The sequence below is a fragment of the Bufo gargarizans genome, chromosome 2 (genome assembly GCF_014858855.1).
Source record: "Bufo gargarizans isolate SCDJY-AF-19 chromosome 2, ASM1485885v1, whole genome shotgun sequence".
Lineage (NCBI taxonomy): Eukaryota > Metazoa > Chordata > Amphibia > Anura > Bufonidae > Bufo > Bufo gargarizans.
In genome coordinates, this window is record NC_058081.1 from 483,016,975 (window position 1) to 483,035,993 (window position 19,019).

A 19,019-nucleotide genomic window follows, 5' to 3' on the forward strand; every position below is an offset into this window, starting at 1 on the left:
TAGTGTTGGTTGCCAGCCGGTTAATAGCTATAAATTCCTATCTACATACACAGCATAAAACATGCAGCAAATAACCCTAAACATACAGGGCCACACAGAGTGGGGCACTGCACATATAGAACTTTGATGTACAATTTGCACCCATCACTAGGTACAGTACAGGTATCCAGCAATAGTCAAGTGCAGGACATATGTATAGGGAGCGATCTATAAAAATAAATTATAAAAAAACCTGCACCACTTTTCTTCAGTCCACAGAAGCACATGCCTCTACCAGCAAGTCCAGATCAGAGAAAGCAGCAACCAGAAGCCGACAATGCGTGCAAGCAGAGGTCTGTCTTGCTCTCATCCATGTTATCAGAGATAACTGTAAGACCTGCCCATCAATGCAGTTGTGAGGGTGGCCATGTTGCTCATGTCTCAAGGCATACAAACACTGCCACCTACACATAGCTGCTGAACCTATAAGCAGCAAATCATGGAAACAAGCATTATTAACTTTTTTTCAGGGGTGCAGTGCAACCTAGTGGCTATCAGATTCGATTTTTGATCAAATTATGTGCTTTGTCCGATTCCTGCATTTGTTGTCCCATTAGTAACCCCTTTAATGCAAAAATGTCATAACATTTTACCAACAGTAAATTGTAAAGCCAAGACGCTTTAGACATAAGGGCATCAACTGAAATTCAATTTCACATCTTTTTGGTACTTGCAGTGAGAAACCTTTTTCATCCCAGTCATCCATTTGTGCAGTCTGTTTAAGTACTGCAAGGACCAACACACAAGGATAGGTCATCAATATCTGACTAGTGTGTGGTGGTGGGGGGTGTCCCACTACCAGAAGCGCGCCCCCCCCCCCCCCCCCCCTCCCAATCAACTTTATGAAGAGGACACACCACTAAGGCCTCTTCCTCTGTATGTGATGTTCAGTCAAATGGCCATAAATATGAAAATCTCAGAGAACCCCCCCCCCCCCCTTTTTAAAAATATGTTGTCTAGCCTTTACTAAGTGATTGACTAGTGGAGGACCCCCCCAAATAACAGTTTTGTTTCCAATCACAGTGCAGCTTTCATTTCATGATTGGTTGCCATCAGCAACAAAGTTTTTTAAACAGTTTCAGAGGTATCCTTTTAGTGACTATGGAGTACTTTAAGACTACATGAAGTTAACAGGGAATCCTACACAACCTGAACATGCCGTATTAGGCGACATTTATAAAAAAAAAAAAAAAAAAAAAAAGATTTGTAGTCAGGGGGTAAGGTTAGCCATTAATAATGAGTACAGAAAGCCTGTTTTGTGAAAACTAAGTTTAATTCAAGCATTTAGTTTGTGCTTTTTACTCTCCATTCTACATCGGAGCCAAATGCTTAAAAATACAAGAAATGCTGATGCAACTACTCCTCCAGCAGTGATTGCTTTGACAACATCTAAAGTAGTGTAGTCAGAGTGGACGTGACCTAGAGTGGAAGAGAAAAAAAAAAAAAAAAAAAAAAAAAAATATAGATTATGTACTTCACCGTTTCTACAATCTAATCTTACATTATATATGGCACAATTACCTTTCAGTGCCAAGGTTTCTTTCCCAACAGGAAGGAACTCAACTGGCCCATATGAAGTCACCACATTCTTCAGACGTTCCAATGCAACATCTTTAGCCATACGCCCTAGAAGATAGGCCAATATCAACATGTATATTCAGCATCAAAGCAATATGACACAGGATACAAATATGAAAGATCTTATCCTCCATTGAAGTAAACTCACTTTTCCTTGAGGTACATGAGGTCACACAACTATCAGTGGCAGATGGGACACAGACAGAAGCACTACAGTGGAAATAGACCTGGGGTGGAGATAAACCACAAAAGCCTGTTTGCCAAGACAACTTCTGTTTCCTCATAGCAATGTGACATTTTGGCATATATTTACCAATCCTCCAAGAGCAGTTTGGGTGCTTTGGTCCACAAATGAGAAGGTCTTCACAGAAAATCTCTTATAGTGAGTTGGGTAAGGCAGGCTTTGTGTTGCACTTCCAACAGGTACAGTCTGGGATATGTAGTTGTCACCAATGAAGGGGCATCTGAAAATAATGCGTGTTAGTAAGGGGTATAATTCCAGCTGTGAATATATTTGTAACTGTGTGGCAACCTTGTCAACATTATTGGCCATTGAGGATTGAGGGTTGGGTTTGCAGAGTTGGTGGCCCAACAGTTCTCCAAGACTAGGACAAGATTGGGATCAGTTCTGTGCAACAGATGGACCTCCAAGTAGACTGGTTCTCTAAGTACTTTAACCACAGGGTAATTATTTTCAGAAAAGTACGAAGAGTAGCTCTGATCTGCAAAGAAAATATCAAGAGTGATATTCATAAACACCTCTTGGGTGCACCAGTAACAGTACAATTTGCTTAACCTCTTCCCAACATGTGCTCTACATGTCAGGTCTTTAAAAAAAAAAAAAAAAAAAGTGCTCTCAGGGCCCCAAACAGCTCCCCCACACCACAACTATAGGAGCCGTTTAGTTGTTTTGGCAGCCTCATGGCCCTCAGAAGGATGTGAGGTCTGCCACAGCTATGTTTTTATGGAGCACAGCCCATAGTGCTGCAGGGTTAAATATAATAAAATAAAAGGCTGCATCCCAAAAACACCCATACCATTAATATAATATATGTATCCTGTATGAAAAAAATATGCAAGTGTGGTATGCCTGTTCTTGTACTGACCTAGACCAGTGATAGGCAAACTGCGGCTCTCCAGCTGTTGCAAAACTACAACTCCCACCATGCCCTGCTGTTAGCTGAAAGCTGTAGGCAGTCTTTGCATGCTGGGAGTTGTAGTTCTGCAACAGCTGGAGAGCTGCAGTTTGCCGATCACTGACCTAGACAATGAAGTTACAGGTGAGTTTTACTGCATTGGGAACACCGTAAAAACAAAACTATGGCAAAATTGTTTCACTTCAGCAAAGAGGCATCTATCAAGTAAAGAAAGTTAATACAAGGCACCTACTAGTGTATTGTGATTGTGTACAATGTAGTGGGAAAATTAATCCAGCTAGCAAAGTAAGCAATATGGACAATTCCCAGGGGTTATTACCACCCTACAATGCTTAAAAACCCTTTATGCTGCTGTTTTTCCTTATTTTCACCACCTATACTCAATGATAGCTCTCTGACCAATAGATAACCTGTGATATAAAGGATGGGTTGGGTTGTCACCTACGTATCTTTAGAAGTACTACTAAATGTTATGTTTTCCTACTTTACAAATGCATTTTGTACGCAAAAAAAAAAAAAAAAAAATCTTCCCTGTAGAGTAGGTCAACGTTCACAAGCAGGATTTTATTTTATTTTTACAGTGCCTAAAAGAATATTCCATTAAAAATAGCAATTTCCCTATAATCAGTCCAGAGAGCCACTAGCCGTTATAGGCAAATCTGTGGCTGGGGATTACACAGTAGTCCCTTAGATATTGCTTGTGACCTACACCTGTCATGCCAAGACTAGTTCTTTTAATTTAGCCTTCATACCCTCACCACTCAATTCTCCAATAACAGCTATGATAGCCTTTACAATTACATGTTCTAGAGACGGGAAGACTTAGTGAACAGTGACCTTGTGAAATCCTCATCTCCAGGAAGAGCGGTCCAGAGGTGGTAACCGGAAACGGTGGTGGCAGAGTGGAAACACTAACTTGGACAGGAACAATGCCGGCTTGGGAATAGCTGCAGCGCACGGTCACTCTGTATAAATGATATGCTGATTATAATGCAGTAGAGGGAAAAACCCACCCCCAAAAACCACACATTGGTAACCTCAAAGTTAAGTTACCGCATTATGCTGTCTCTTGTTATTGTGGATCCTTGCCAGGAGAGAAAACTTCTTACAGCTTCTATGGTGCCCTCATAGACCAATGGACCACCAGCCACCTACATTAAATACTTAAGCATTATGGCATGCAATGTCAAGAAGAAAAATTCCAGTAATGGCACTTAATGCATATTTAAAAGCTAGTGTTAACACTTTGGGTTTAGAATAACATAACTGCAGTCTTCCAAAAACATTGCCACACTTTACAGTTTGAGGTTCTATTTTAGTAAACTTAACCGAAGATTGTCATTGAAAGTTTGGCCAGACTCTCCATGTGCAGTCAAGGCCTGATGTGGCAAGCTGTAGGGAGGCAGAGGTCATGGTGCACGTTTTAGAGATTAGTGGGAGGGGCTGGGGATGACCACCACCTAGACACATCTACAATGTCAAATTTAGATTTGGTGGGTTAGTTAAAAGTCATAGGTACACTTTAAGCAGTTGTTTCATAAGGGGCTACATCTACTTGTACATCTGATTATACTTAAAGACCATCTATGTACACCTTTGGTTCAATTATTCCCTGCACAGCTTTGAGTTTATCTACTAGCAGGATCTGCATTCTCTGCTCTGTCAGGTAAGGCAGGGAGCCGATGGGCTCCTTATCTGACCTTAAACACTCACTCAAGCTCAACTCTTATCTTGGGGGGGGGGGGGGGGGGGGGGGAATTTCCGGTAATTTGGTTTCCAAAGAGTCTCATGACAGCATAACAGGAGGTTGTTCCCCTTGAATCTTCTTGGGACAGGAAACAGGTTAAAAAAAGTCCCTCCCATCAGCGTTTCCAGATTACTACACCAGGATGGATGCAACTTGTTTATTAAAAATCATAGGAAAATCTTATATGCAATATTTACATAGTAGTAAGGGAGGGAATGTACAGGTGCTGTCATGAGGGAGTCTCTGGAAACAGTTACCAGCAAGTCTAATTCACATTTTCCAACTCATCCCTCATGACAGCAAAACAGGAGACGTACCAAATTATCGTTTAGAGGGGGACCAAGTCTAAGGACAACATCTCAGATATCCATCATTAGATAAAAATACCATTTCATAGAATCAGGTAACTGGAATTTTTTTGGGTCACTAGGCACTGCCAGGATATGGATTAAAGGATTAGGAGCGATGCAGTAGAAATTCACGATAATCTTTATTCACAGGGTTGTCAACGCGTTTATGGGACGGAGAGTCCATCAGAACAGTAGTTACCCGTCGAGCCCATTTGCCTTGGAGCTACAGTGCTGCAGCCTAGGATAAAACAGCCTACTGGTTGGGATAACCAGAAAAGCCATTTACAGCTGTTTAATAACCGATACCACCCATGTGGCACTCCTTTCTCCCCATTTGTATCTTCACATTTCATAGAATCAGGAATTAAAAAAAAACAAAAAAACTTTATTCTGCCAGAACACTAAATCTTGATGACAATTTGTGAACCCAGTTGTAACTCTGAAATGTCTCAATCTGCATCCTTGATCAGACCTACCCGTTTATAGATTTAACCAAGAATAAATTGTCTAAGACACCGGCCATAAAAAAAAAAAAAGTCTATATGGTAAGTATCATGTGTAAAAGCTACTTGCTCTAAAGCCAGATACAATATTGTAACATCATATATAACCACTATACCAAGTAAAAATTTACTGTGAACCACCATTGCAGTTCATTCCCAAGAGCTTAATTGTTAAAATATGCTAGACAAACCCTGAAATGTCTACAAGGTATATGTAAAAAACCGAGCCAAGCTGACAGCACTGGCACACATTGACAAACAATGAGGTAACCAAACTGTACCATTAACTTCATACCAGTCCATGACAAGCTTGGGATCCTGTACCAGGCGTTTGTATGAACTCAAGGCAGAAGAAAAATGAGAAAGAACCCTGATGAAGCCAGGCCAACTAAGAACTCACCTGCCCACATATCTTCAAGATCAGAGGCAGTTTTAAGGGTTTCACAATATCTTTACATGGCACTAGACAGGAGACACAGGGACGGAGTGGCAAAAGGTTACAGGACCTGTATAGTGCACATAGCGGCAGCTTATATGTGTGAGCATGGCTGTAAGTGTGAATGGACAGTCTATATTGCCGTTTTGTAGCCCCCTGGGTTAGCATGCAGTGAGGGGAGTCTCATTCCCGGAGGTGACAAAGGTGCCCTTGAGGTTAAGGGTATTTGGTGCATTGAAGGCAGGGTCCCTAATGTTCATGACATTTGCACCCAAGGGTGCTGATGTCATGAACAGAGAAGAGTTTAGTTAGGCACAAGCTGACATTTACTGAAAAATCACTTGTCTTGGAGGTAGATATACCAATTTATTGCCATAGAAGGGATAGCTGTAATCCATACAAGATGAATTCCTAGACAGGATGGTGCTGCCTCCCATTATAACAGACCTGGGTAGGATCTTTAATAAATTTCAGTGCTCTGGTCACACTAATGTTCCTTTAACTTCAGGCTGACCCATACCATCTTCAGGTGTAGAGTACCCATTACATGGCTGGCACACATGTCTTGCATACAATTTCCATCATCCATGGAGGAATGGGCTCCAAATACAACTTTGCACTAAACTGTAGATCGTGAGTAGGCACAGTAGGCTACTCTACTCCCCAAAATGATAGTTCAATCTATGCGCACTACCACTCATCTCCACTAGCTTTTCCCTAATCTTTTCTGTCACACTGGGTCTTCACCTTAGTACCCCTTTAGCTTTAACTTCCTGCCGCCTACCTTGTTACTTTTATGTGTCAGGGCACCAATAGGAGGCAAGTGGCAGCTGGCCATGCACAGAGGCAAGACCTGCACAGACAGAAGCAACAAGCCAGGCACAGAGGCCATGAGGTGCACACACACCAGGCACAGTATAATTTTTTCCTAGATAAAGGAATCAAGTCAGACAAATCTTTCAGGTCTAGCAACCTGGCTTTGTTAAGTCTACGACCTTGTCAATTGAATGCAGAAAATTTCAAGTCCACATTCAGTCCTCATTAAAGAAACAGGCGATGCTACTATTGACCGAGTTCCCCATTTAGATCCACACAGATTCTTAAGTAATTAGAACTGTTGAGGCAATCCAGCTGGTTAAACACCTGCATGGTTTACTTACCAATCTTAGAATATATGCTGCCAAAGCAAGCACCAATAGTGTCACACAGCTTCTGCCAACACTTGCTTACGGAGCGTTGGTAAGGAGAAAAGAAAAAGCCCCATTCCAGCTGCTGACCGTTTCAGGCACACACTTAAGCTCCATGAACCCATAGTCAGGTAACCACCATCTGCATTACCAACTTCAAGGTTGGGAGCAAGCCAGGGGACCTCCACATAAGAGGTACTGGCATGGCCACATAGGGTAGGAAGGATGAACCCACCTATAGGTTCAGACTCCACCAGGTGGGTTCTGGGCTGCTAAGGGACCTCTACCCCAAGAGGTATTAGCAAGGCTATTCAAGACCTGGAAGGAGAGGCTGGACATCCCCCGATTCTAGTCCCAGCCATAGGCCCTAAAAGTTCTTGTAGAATCTCTTCAAACCTAGAGCAGGGAACCTCTCCATGTCTATCCCATGTAGGGACAGGAAGAACACTGGTGGGAGGGACCTTTTAACCTCTGTTTCCTGTCCCAAGAAGGTCAAAGGGAACAACCTCTGGTTGTGCCATCATGAGCTGGTAAAAATATGGATTTACATGGGCAGACTGAACAGCTAGTTGTTGGGAAGGAAGCATTCCTGTGACAGTCAGCTGCTCCTTCAGTAAAGCAGGCCACTGCATTTGCATGCAGGGATATGTTTCACTGTGAGGACAAGGGATTTCTATAGCAATTTCTCATACAGAATCATGGTTTCTGAGCAGCAGATCACTGTTTAGACAGCACAATCTGCAGCCCAGAAGCCATGATCGGTGGTTATGAACAGGATCACTTGTTGAATGAGTGTCTCCAAAAGGTCTAAAAAGGCCTTTAAGGCTCTGCCACTCCAAGAGTACTTTGTCTAGTAGGCAAACAAGACTTCCAGCTCCAAAATATGAGCTTATGGGGGGGGGTTCTACAACCAGAGAACAGACTGTACAGGGGCGAATCAAGTTAACATCTTGAAACTTGCTTACTGCATTTCAAATATTGGTGTCAGTATGTGACCCAAGATAAGGAGCATACTGTAGTTCACATGATCTGCTAGTGAGCTACAGTACCATTTTACCTGGATTTTTGGGGAATTAAGAACATGGGCCATTAACATTTCTTAAGTAATCTTTATAATGCTGAGAATAACTCATTAGGCAATATGTCCACACTGTATGCAGCCAACATGAAAACTTTTGGTGACAAAAGTGTTAGAGATTTAAGTTGCTTTTTATTGACCAGTGACCAAATATATAACCAAATAGTCCATTGCAAAAGAATGCAATAGGCCTGCATGAGACAGGTTTGGGTAAACTGTTCTCCTCACCTGTCTTAAGTTGCTACAGTATAAGGGGAATTTGAAAACTGCAAAGGACGAGCTCATTGATACCAACAATCCTGCACAAGTAGACAAATCCAGACCAGTCATGTGTACAGAAGACAAATTTAGTGGCGGCATGGTCAGATCCCTGGAAATGGCAACCACCATGTTGTTGTCACTTGAGCACCATGTGGTCACTGCAGAAGAATAATAAGTCATAACAAAAGAATCACAGAACAAGACAAAATGCTATGCTATAAGACCATTGAAGAGGATTCTCCAAGCCAGGGACGCATTAGCATTTCCCCCTTTCTATGTACCCAATTTAGACTATACATACTGGTCTAATGACCAGTGGCAGGATATACAAGTTTTTATTCCACTATCAAGAATATATTACATTTTGGAATATTTGGGCACAACAAGTATTTCTTGTGGGTAAAATACTTACATTTATTTGCAAAGTAACAGGGCATTGTAGTGTCACTTGGCGAAAAACAGCAGCCAACTTCCTCACAGACCACTTGTGACACTGGTGCATTCATACAAGAAAGCTTGTCCGCTTGGCTCACAGCAGAACACATACTTGGGCTAGGAGCATCCTTAGCTAAGGTACATAAAACACATCACAAGTAGTAAGGAAACATACTATAAAAAGCATAAAGTGCTACTTTAGCAGGTCATACAGTCTGCTCAACCCATATCCATTAGGGTTCCTGGGAAGAATATCATCTTCTCATGTCCAGTTACATCCCATTTTAAGATATTGCCTGCAAAGCAGCTCACTTAAAGGGAATGCATCACCAAAAATGGCATCTGCCAGTTAAGACTGGATAACATATCCTTTTTTGTAAGGCTACTTTCACACTAGTGGCAGGATGGATCCGACAGGCTGTTAACCCTGTCAGATCCGTCCTGCCGCTATTTTGCTGTACCGTCCCTATTGACTATAATGGGGACAGGGGGCGGAACTCTGGCACAGCGAGAGGCTGACGGACTAAAAGTACAGCATGTCCAATATCACGAACTCAAATATTGCCCCTGCCACTCATCAGTACTCACCACATGTAAGCGTGGTGACGTCAGCGCAGGTCCTGCTGAATGAAGACTGAAGATCCTTCTTTCAGCAGGACCTGCGCTGACGTCACCACAATTATGTCAAAGGTCCTGAAAGACTGTCAGCTGCGTGAACAAGAGTATGAGGCGAGTTAAATTACCCCTCAAGCCACATTTTAGTAAGCAAGCATTCTGTATTAAGAATGCTATTATTTTCCCTTATAACTGTTAAAGGGAAAATAAGTGATTAGATTTTAATGGGGTCTGGGGTTGCTCACCCCCCCCCCCCCTCCATCTAGCAACCATGCTTTTTAACGCAGAAGATAGAACATGCTGTGATTTTCATGCAACACACAAGTGATGTGTGAAAAATCACCGCTTATCTGCACAGCCCCATTGAAGTGAATGGGTCTAGATTCAGTGAGTTCACCTCACATTGCACCCACGCAGAATATTCGCCCATGTGAAAGGGCCTTAAACCTGCCTGTACAGACCAAGAAGTGGCCATTGTGAAAGCTGCAGGATTTTATGGTTTGTTTAAATTGAGAGAAAAATAAAATAAAAAAATCATTAAAAATGTGTTTAACATAAAAGCAGGATTTAAATAGGTCCCTTTCATTGCCTTTAAGCACCAAAGGCATATTTACTGTAGATGGTGTCAACTTAGAAAGGCTGTCTAGACCTGCACCAGATTTATCCTGGTGGCTCTGGCTGGATGACAAACTTAGTACATTACTAGCAGTGGCCTACATAGAGAAGCAAGGCTCAAACCAGGTCCCCCACACAGGACAGAAGGGTTTCTGCCTAAACCCCTTTTTAATGACCCTTGGGCCATTTTTCCACTGCCTCATTTGCTAAAAGTTGTTCCTTTAGAGAATAGAGACCAAGTTTTCACCTCCAGTAGAGGAGATAATCCCAACTGGGCCCCCTCTTGCCCTGGGCCCCATAGCAGCTGCATGGTCTGCGCTATGGTATTTATGCCCACGACGACGACTAAACATGTTATTGGCTTACTTTTAGACTGCATTTTATACCAGTTTCACATCACAGGCCATGCACCATACCAGACTAGGCACACATAATAAAAAAATATAAAAAATAAATAAAAATAAAGTGTGGGCTTAAGATCATGAAGTTTTAAAAAGAAAACACATTTTACATGGAAATCCATTGCCTTATGGGGCTTCTGGCATAACCAGTTCATTAAGAAACTACAAGCAGAAACTCAGATGCCTCTTGAAGATACCTATAGCAAAGTTCCTTAACTTCAGTCCTCAGGGACCACCAGCTGGTCACAATTTGAAAGTATAGCAGAGAATGAACAGCTGCAGTAGGTCCTGATGCATTGACACTAATTATACTACCTGCTCAATACTAAAGAAACCCTAAACCATGACTGGCAGTCCGTGAGGAAACGACCTGTAGTATACAGTCACATTCTGTTGTACAGTTACTACTGAAAGCATGTTTCCTTGTATTGGTTTTTGGTCATTGCTTCTCATGTGTAAACTTACATACTACAAGGAAACAACGTTATGAGGATTGAAAATATGAAAAGAAAAAAAAAAAAAAAAAAAAAGTTTACCAGTTATAACAGGACATCTTTTTTCCACCTTATAGTGGTCAACTTCTCCATTCACAATCTCTTCCAAGATGAGAGTCATCACATATTCTCCATCCTGTAAAGACACAAGGACAGCAGATAATTGACCAAAAGTAACCCATTTTGTTTAATCCATGAATTGGAGGGTGGGGTTGAAGTTCCTAGGACTCAACACAAGATTTGGAACAGGGCTCTACTTACCATTTATAACTGGTCTTAGGCAGGAGAGGGTTCTTCTACAGCTCCAGAGCCAAGGTGAAGCTTACTACCGCAACACCTTCCCTGACATTCTGTTTACCCACACACTCACTGATGTAGAAGTCTACTTTGTGCACTTTAGTGGAAATCTGTTAAGAGTCCAAAAATGGATCCTGGGCACATACCACGTATGGGTGTCAATGTCTATGACACCACCACTATAAAATGCATTTAAGTGTATTCAGACCCATATAGTAGAGGATCTTTTGGGCCCTGAGTGGAATGTGTGGCTCCCCACTTTAGGATTTTGGAAATGCAATGTGCCCCTCCCCCCGCCCCACAGGGCCGACTAAGTGCCAGGGCTTTAGGAATGCAGAATAGTGATGTGTCATGGGGCTCCTACCTGGAGGTTGTCGATCCCCAGGGTTAGGCTCCATAGCATGCAAAGGAGCATTAGTTGGAGGAATAAGTAAAGTCCAGACAAATCTCTGTACAGCATTAAAACAAAGTTTGGAGTGAAGAGACTTTGGATCCAAAGCACACTTTGCTCATCCCTAGTAGCCATACATGCACACTGCTGTTCCATTCAGTATATTGAGATTGCTGGTGGAGAGGGGCGCGAGGTCTGACTGCTGGGGGTCACACTGATCAGATATTTATCCCTTTTCCTGACGTTAGCAGATAAGTGTTCTTAATAGGACGTAGTTCCCATAGAAGTGAATCAGGCCGAGCACAGCAGCTATACAATCTATGGAGCTGTGCTTGGCAAGCTGAAAGAAGGCTGTGACGCTCTCAAACAGTTGATCAGCGGGGAGGTCATCGGTTGTCAGACCCCTACCAATCAGATACTGATGGCCTATCCTGAGGCTAGGTCATAAGTATCATTCTCAAAAGGTCCTTGAATGCACCCAACAGTGATAATATAGTTAGTCAGTATAACCTGAGTGTTGTTCCTAACAGTCATCCTTATAGGGCATACAGCATCTCCAATGAAATCTCTGCAATGTTCATCTTAGGCTACCTTCACATCTGCACATTTCATTCCGGCAGACTTTTCTGTCAGACTGCCTGATGCGAACAGGATGTCCGCCGGCTGAATTAAAGTATAATGTGGTCCGGCAGACATCCTGTTCACATTCAGTTTACAAGCAGAGAACCCAAAAGACAAGCCGTTGCATGCCTGCTGGAATAGGCTACCTCAGATGTGAAGGCAGTCTTATCCTGCCCAGGTCCTCACTATACATTCCCACCATGGTGTCAATACTCTGGTGGGTCTCCCCACAGTAGCACACAACACCTTATTATTCCCTCACATCTCAGTGGCTTAAGGGCATTGGTCACTGCAAATCACATACCAACATGACTTCTAGGTGCAAGCTACGCGGCTGACGTGCTAGGAGATATCGCATGTATAAACATTGAACAGTAATGCTGGCATGTTTTAGAATCAGTCACCTCACAGTTGAGTACAACTGGTGATATGACCGCTACTATGGGCTCAGTTCTAAGGATTTGGATGACTTGTACATTTTTTCTAAAGGAGGTTTACCGTTAAGGCTCACACCCTTGTATTCCATTCATCAGTGGGTGCCATGTACTGTAGTCGTGCGTTAGCCTTGCAGGATGCACCTGAAACTTCACTGATCACCGCAGGTTCCAGTAGCTGGACCTCAGATAACGGGGAACATTTACTATAGTGCAAAAAATAAAGTTGTTTTAAGCTACATGCACGCAAATGTTTGTTTCCATTCTGTTTTTTTGCGGATAGGATGCGGACCCATTCATTTCAATGGATCTGCAAAAAAGGATGGCATTTTTTTCAGATCTGCAATTTGCATACTGTAAAACACATACAGTCATGTGCATGTAGCCTTAGACCATCTAATTTTATTAGTTGCTGAAAGTGGGCCTGTTTGAGGCTTTTACGCCTCGTTCAACCATTTTGAAGTTTTATACAAATTCAGGAGTTATCAAATGTTTGTGACTTTTACAATTTGTGTAGGTGTGGTTTTACACATGAATTAGGTGCAAAAACAGTAATTTTTATTCCAGTTGTGGGCTAAAGTGCAACTTTTTTGCATTAAAAGTCACTTTCAGGGAGACATGCAGCTTTTCCCTGCACAGATGCGATTATTTTTCATGTGAAAATACATCAAACTAAGGGCTCATTCAGATGGCTGTACGAACAAGTCCGCATCCGTGCCGCAATTTTGCGGAACTGGCGGAGATCCAATTATTTCTACTGGGCCGCAAAATATGTGGACAGCATACCGTGTGCTGTCCGCATCAGTGGCTCCATAGAAAAGGCCTATTCTTGTCCGCAATTGAGGACAATAGAGCATATCCTATTATGGTTGCAGCCACACAGCTGGTATCCGTGTTTTGCAGTCCCCCAAAATACTACAGTCATCTGAATGCACCCTAATTATATGCCTAGTATAATTTATCAACTGCTGTGAGACTTTACATATGCAGCAGAAGACTGACAGTTGTATGAAATACGCCAGTCTAATTTCACGCCTAAACAGGCGAGCTTGATAGTTGGGCCCCAGTAGCTTTTAGTCATGGGAGCAGCACTGAATGGAGTAGACAATGAGGTATCTGGGCTCCGCCATATTGTAGCAGAATAGTACAAGTGACCACATGAAGATCCATCCAGTTCTTACCTCCTTCAGTGTGTAGCACCCGTCATAAGCAGCACTAATCAGCATTGTGCCATTTAGTCTCTTGCTTATCCAGAGCCCACAAGCAGAGTTATTGGCAAGAACGTGAGGCTCTCCTTGAAAATCTGAAAGCATGCCAAAAAGATCAGAGTTATGTCACCAAATAGTTTTCACAGCCAAGTTTACACTATTACAATATATACTCAATATGGCCACAATGAACACAATGTTATAGCAGTACATACTGACACACCTATAGTCATGTGCTAGTCAGCTAAATGTTCCAATATATGTACAAACTAAGTGCACCAAAGCCCCGCAATTCATCACCTACATTGACAATACTAACCCACATTAGTGCATATCCGTATTTAATTACAACAAATATGGCCACAATTAAAGGTCATAGCAGTATGTATGCACATCAAAGTACATACAGGGGTGCAGCAGCATGTGCTCATTTATCGTGGTCTCATTTAGCATTCAGACAGCTATCCACAAAACATACTGGCCGTGTGTGCGCGCTCCGCACACGGTCAGCCCTATAATAGAAATGCCCATTCTTGGCCACAATTGGACAATAGGACATGCGCACATTAGATAAAATGTTGCAGGAATATATACAGTATATAGGTTTTGGTTTGAAAAGGTGCACGTCTGCCCACTGTTGCGGTTTTACCAAACTTGTCACACATCATGGCCTTTGGTCTTGCCCTAAATTGCTGGACTTCTGGGAAAAGCGAGAGCTCCGGAGGGCAGTTTTCCAGGCCAGTGCAGAACACAGTGGTCATTTTCCAGTCGAGGTCCCCAATTACAGATAAGGCACTCCTTTGATTCCTGCCACAGATCACATCATTTTGATGGTCGCCGAGGGATGTCTCCTCCAAAATTGGTTTCATCCAACAGTTCTGGGAGTGATTCAAGTGGTTTCTTAGATGACCAAGGTATTCTCACACTAGCTGTTTTCTTCTCTGGTATTGAGTTCGATCCTAGGGGCTCAATACCAAGAGATAGAGAAATATATATATTTCTCGGATGACCTCGGAGAGACTGATCCGATATTTAAATGCATTGTCAGACAGATCACCGGATCCGGCAGACAGTTCCAGCGATGGAACTGCCTGCCGGAATACTCTGCCGTAAATGTGAAAGTACCATTAAAGAGACTGAGGTTCGTAAGCATTGGAAGTAGTTAGTGAAAAGTTTTTGTAAAAATATAAATATACTTTTTGTACCTTTGATCCCAAAGAAATTTGAGTTCCATGGATCCCTTTCGTCTTACTTCCTAGTACTTAGAGGAGCATTTGAAGGGAGCTCTGGGTGGTCTTTGTCCCTTCCCAAGGCATAGGGGCCCTTTGTTAAAGGAGTATTCCAGTTGGTTGAAGTTATCCCCTACAGCTGGGACCCCCACAATCACAAAAGAGGCCTGTACCCCCTGCAATGAATGGAGTAGCCAGTCGCACATACTTGTTGCCACTCCGTTTCTATAGGAGTGTCAGAAATGGCAGACTACAGCGCTTGGCTAGCTCCAGAATTCCCATAGAAATGAATAAAGCGGCCACATGCATGTGTGATAGAGGATAACTGCAACCATTGATATACCTCCATCTTATGTACCATACTATGAAAATCTCAATAAAGCAGTAAAAAATAAAATTATAGATATGCAAGTGAACCTTAGATGAGTCCTGTCTCCTCCATGCTTCAGAGATAAGTCCATCGTTCTCCGACTTTGAGCCCAGCATCCTCCGATTCTCCTCCTTGCTTACCGACGTTACTAAGCTAGAGCGCCGTGATCTCACGATGCACGAGCTAGCACATGCACAGTTCGTTCCCTGAGGATGATGCCAGCACAGGAACACACGTAGGACACTGCGCATGCACTAGCTCACACATCACAAGATTACAGCTCTCTAGCTTTGTAACATCAGGGAGCAAGGAGGAGATTGAGTATGTGAGGGTGGTGCTGTTCCTTCAAAGTGGGCATGGCTGGGCAACAGAAACATTAGTAGCCTCATTCACACAAAGTCTTTATTTATTTTTTTACACAATAAAAGCACAGGAGCTATGGGGAATGGATATTGCAGATGTGCTAGTGGCAAACTAGCAGCCCAGGTGCTCAACTCTACTCAAAATCCAGGTGTGCACCACACCATAATAAATGACCCCCAAGTATCTGTGTTACTCACCAAGAACATTCAAGGAAAATGCAGTGCCCTCAATTGAAACAGGATATGACAACTTCATGCTCTCAACACCACAGTAGAGATGTGAAGATCCATCCCATAAATCCTTTGCATGACCCCAGAACACACAGCATGCCCAGCACACCAGCCCTAACACCAACCTACTAAACCCCATCTTTCCTGGGACACTGAATGCTGCACTGCTCCCTACACCAAGCATTTATATCATGCAGAGGAGGCGGCAATTGATGTGATTGGGTGGCTACTAACGTGAACATGTGTGCCCTGCAGCTCACATAGGCAGCCAACTCCAGTCCTCAGGGCCCACCTGCCGGTCATGATTTGAAACTATCCTACAGAAAGTATATAATGGAATGATGTGTGCCTATTCTGTGCCTGGGCGAGATTTATCAAAACTGATGTAAAGGAAAACTAGTTTAGTTGCCCATAGCAACCAATAAGATTCCACCTTTCATTTTTCATAAATCTTTGGGTAAATGAAAGATGGAATCTGATTGGTTGCTATAGGTAACTAAGCCAGTTTTCCTTTACACCAGTTTTGATAAATCTCTCCCACTGATGCAAAGTGCTGACCAAAATACTACCATGTGAATGAGGCTGCATAAAAAGTATGGTTAAAACCTCATTAGGGATGAGCGAATTTAATATTTTGAAGTTCGTGTTGTAGTATTTACTGAATTGCGTTATGGATTCCGTTACCACACACCATAACGCAATTCCATGACTCCAGCATGACATAATCCGGACGGATCCGTTATTCAGCCCATAGGCTTCTATTACGACGGAATAAATAACGGAATGCCTCTAAAGGCATTTCGTTATGGAATTGCATTATGGTGTGTGGTAACGGAATCCATAACGCAATTCAGTAAATAACACAACACGAACCCGCACGCGAACTTCAAAATATGAAATTCGCTCATCCCTAAGGCCTTATGCACACAACAGTATTTTTTTGCGGTCCGCAAAAAGGGGTTCCGTTGTTCCGTGATCCGTGTCCGTTTCTTTTCCCGTGTGTCTTCCTTTATTTTTGGAGGATCTCCAGACATGAAGGAAAGTAAAAAAAAATCTAAGTCAAGTTTGCCATGCAAATGATAGGAAAAAAACGACACGGACGCGCGGACACGGATGACAATCTTGTGTGCCTCCGTGTTTTTTCACGGACCCATTGACTTGAATGGGTCCGCAAACCGTTGTCTGTAAAAAAAAAATACTTACGGACTGGAAACACGGATCACGGACGCGGATGACAAACGGTGCATTAGCCGAGTTTTCCACGGACCCATTGAAAGTGAATGGGTCCGCAGAAAATCACGGAACATGGAACAACGGACATGGGACACAACAACGGTCATGTTCATGAGGCCTAAACCTCATCATATAAGAACTGCATTTGTTTTGTTTTTTTGCTGCTGTTTTGGATGTGAATGCATTTTTTTTTACCACAAATATATTGAGGAAAATTTAACAAACAGGTATATAGGAAAACTGTCCTAGTTGCCCATAGCAACCAATCAGATTCCACCTTTCATTTTCCAAAGGAGCTCTGAAAAATGAATTGAGGAATCTGATTGGTTGCTACTTTACACCAGTTTTCATAAATCTCCCATTAAAACCATGCAATAAATGCAAGCAAATTTTACCTGATGTGGATTTTATGTTCACTTCATCCAACCACACCTTCTGAACACACCCATAAGGTGCACCCAAGTGCAGATTTGTGTGTGGATTTAAATGTATTTCTGCACTAAAAACACAGGCAGTGCAGGTAAACTAGCTGATCTACAGCCTGCCATCGGCGATCGTTCACTGGCAGGCTGTAGATGCGATTTTTTTTAACCCCTAAAAGGTATATTAGACGCTGTTTTGATAACAGCGTCTAATATACCTGCTACCTGCTCCTCTGGTGGTCCCTTTTGCTTGGATCGACCACCAGAGGACACAGGCAGCTCTGTAAAGTAGCACCAAATACCACTACACTACACTACACTACACCCCCCCGTCACTTATTAACCACTTATTAACCCCCTGATCACCCCATATAGACTCCCTGATAACCCCCCTGTCATTGATCACCCCCCTGGAAGGCTCCATTCAGATGTCCGTATGTGTTTTGCGGATCCGCGGTGTCCGTGTTTTGCGGATCCGTGGATCCGCAAAACACATACGGACGTCTGAATGGAGCCTTACAGGGGGGTGATCAATGACAGGGGGATGATCACCCCATATAGACTCCCTGATCACCCCTCTGTCATTGATCACCCCCCTGTAAGGCTCCATTCAGGGGGGTGCATTTTTTACCCATTTTGATTTCAAACTACTTCTCATGAATTAGGGCCCCTAAAATGCCAGCAGTATAACTACCCCACAAGTGACCCCATTTTGGAAAGAAGACACCCCAAGGTATTTCATGATGGGCATAGTAAGTTCATGGAAGTTTTTATTTTTTGTAACAAGTTAGTGGAATATGAGACTTTGTAAGGGGATAAAAAAAAAATCATAATTTTCCGCTAACTTGTGACAAAAAATAAAAAGTTCTATGAACTCACTATGCCAATCAGCGAATACCTTAGGGTGTCTACTTTCCGAAATGGGGTAATTTGTGGGGGTTTTCTACTGTCTGGGCATTGTAGAACTTGACAGGTGCTCAGAAAGTCAGAGCTGCTTCAAAAAGCGGAAATTCACATTTTTGTTTTATAGTTTGTAAACGCTATAACTTTTACCCAAACCATTTTTTTTTTACCCAAACATTTTTTTTATCAAAGACATGTAGAACAAGAAATGTTGAGAAAAATTTATATAGAAATGTATTTATTTTTAAAAATTTTACAACTGAAAGTGAAAAATGTATTTTTTTTGCAAAAATTTCAGTAAATTTCAATTAAAAACAAAAAAAAGTAAAAATGTCAGCAGCAATGAAATACCACCAAATGAAAGCTCTATTAGTGAGAAGAAAAGGAGGTAAAATTCATTTGGATGGTAAGTTGTATGACCG

At 42.4% G+C, this 19,019-nt stretch overlaps 1 protein-coding gene across 1 annotated transcript; it reads right to left on the minus strand.

Annotated features, from left to right (window-relative positions):
* Window positions 1–247: 247 nt before the first annotated feature.
* Window positions 248–16,064, minus strand: LOC122926063 (zona pellucida sperm-binding protein 4-like). Its single transcript, XM_044277448.1, has 13 exons — window positions 16,007–16,064; window positions 13,821–13,942; window positions 10,939–11,032; window positions 8,749–8,904; window positions 8,304–8,494; window positions 3,828–3,925; window positions 3,612–3,739; window positions 2,150–2,339; window positions 1,931–2,081; window positions 1,766–1,844; window positions 1,561–1,665; window positions 637–765; window positions 248–462 (listed from the first exon to the last, which is right to left on the minus strand). Exons 1-13 carry the CDS (start codon window positions 16,062–16,064, stop codon window positions 248–250), a joined length of 1,716 nt encoding a protein of 571 aa, XP_044133383.1.
* Between the last annotated feature and the right edge of the window lie 2,955 nt (window positions 16,065–19,019).

Bases quoted from the DNA above. Each gene is read 5' to 3' on its own strand.
- LOC122926063 (XM_044277448.1), bottom strand. From the start codon at position 16,064: ATGAAGTTGTCATATCCTGTTTCAATTGAGGGCACTGCATTTTCCTTG. The intron at 13,943-16,006 runs GTGAGTAACACA...GCATGCTTTCAG, and splicing joins ATTTTCCTTGAATGTTCTTG to ATTTTCAAGGAGAGCCTCAC. The intron at 1,666-1,765 runs GTGAGTTTACTT...CCTATCTTCTAG, and splicing joins CTCATGTACCTCAAGGAAAA to GGCGTATGGCTAAAGATGTT.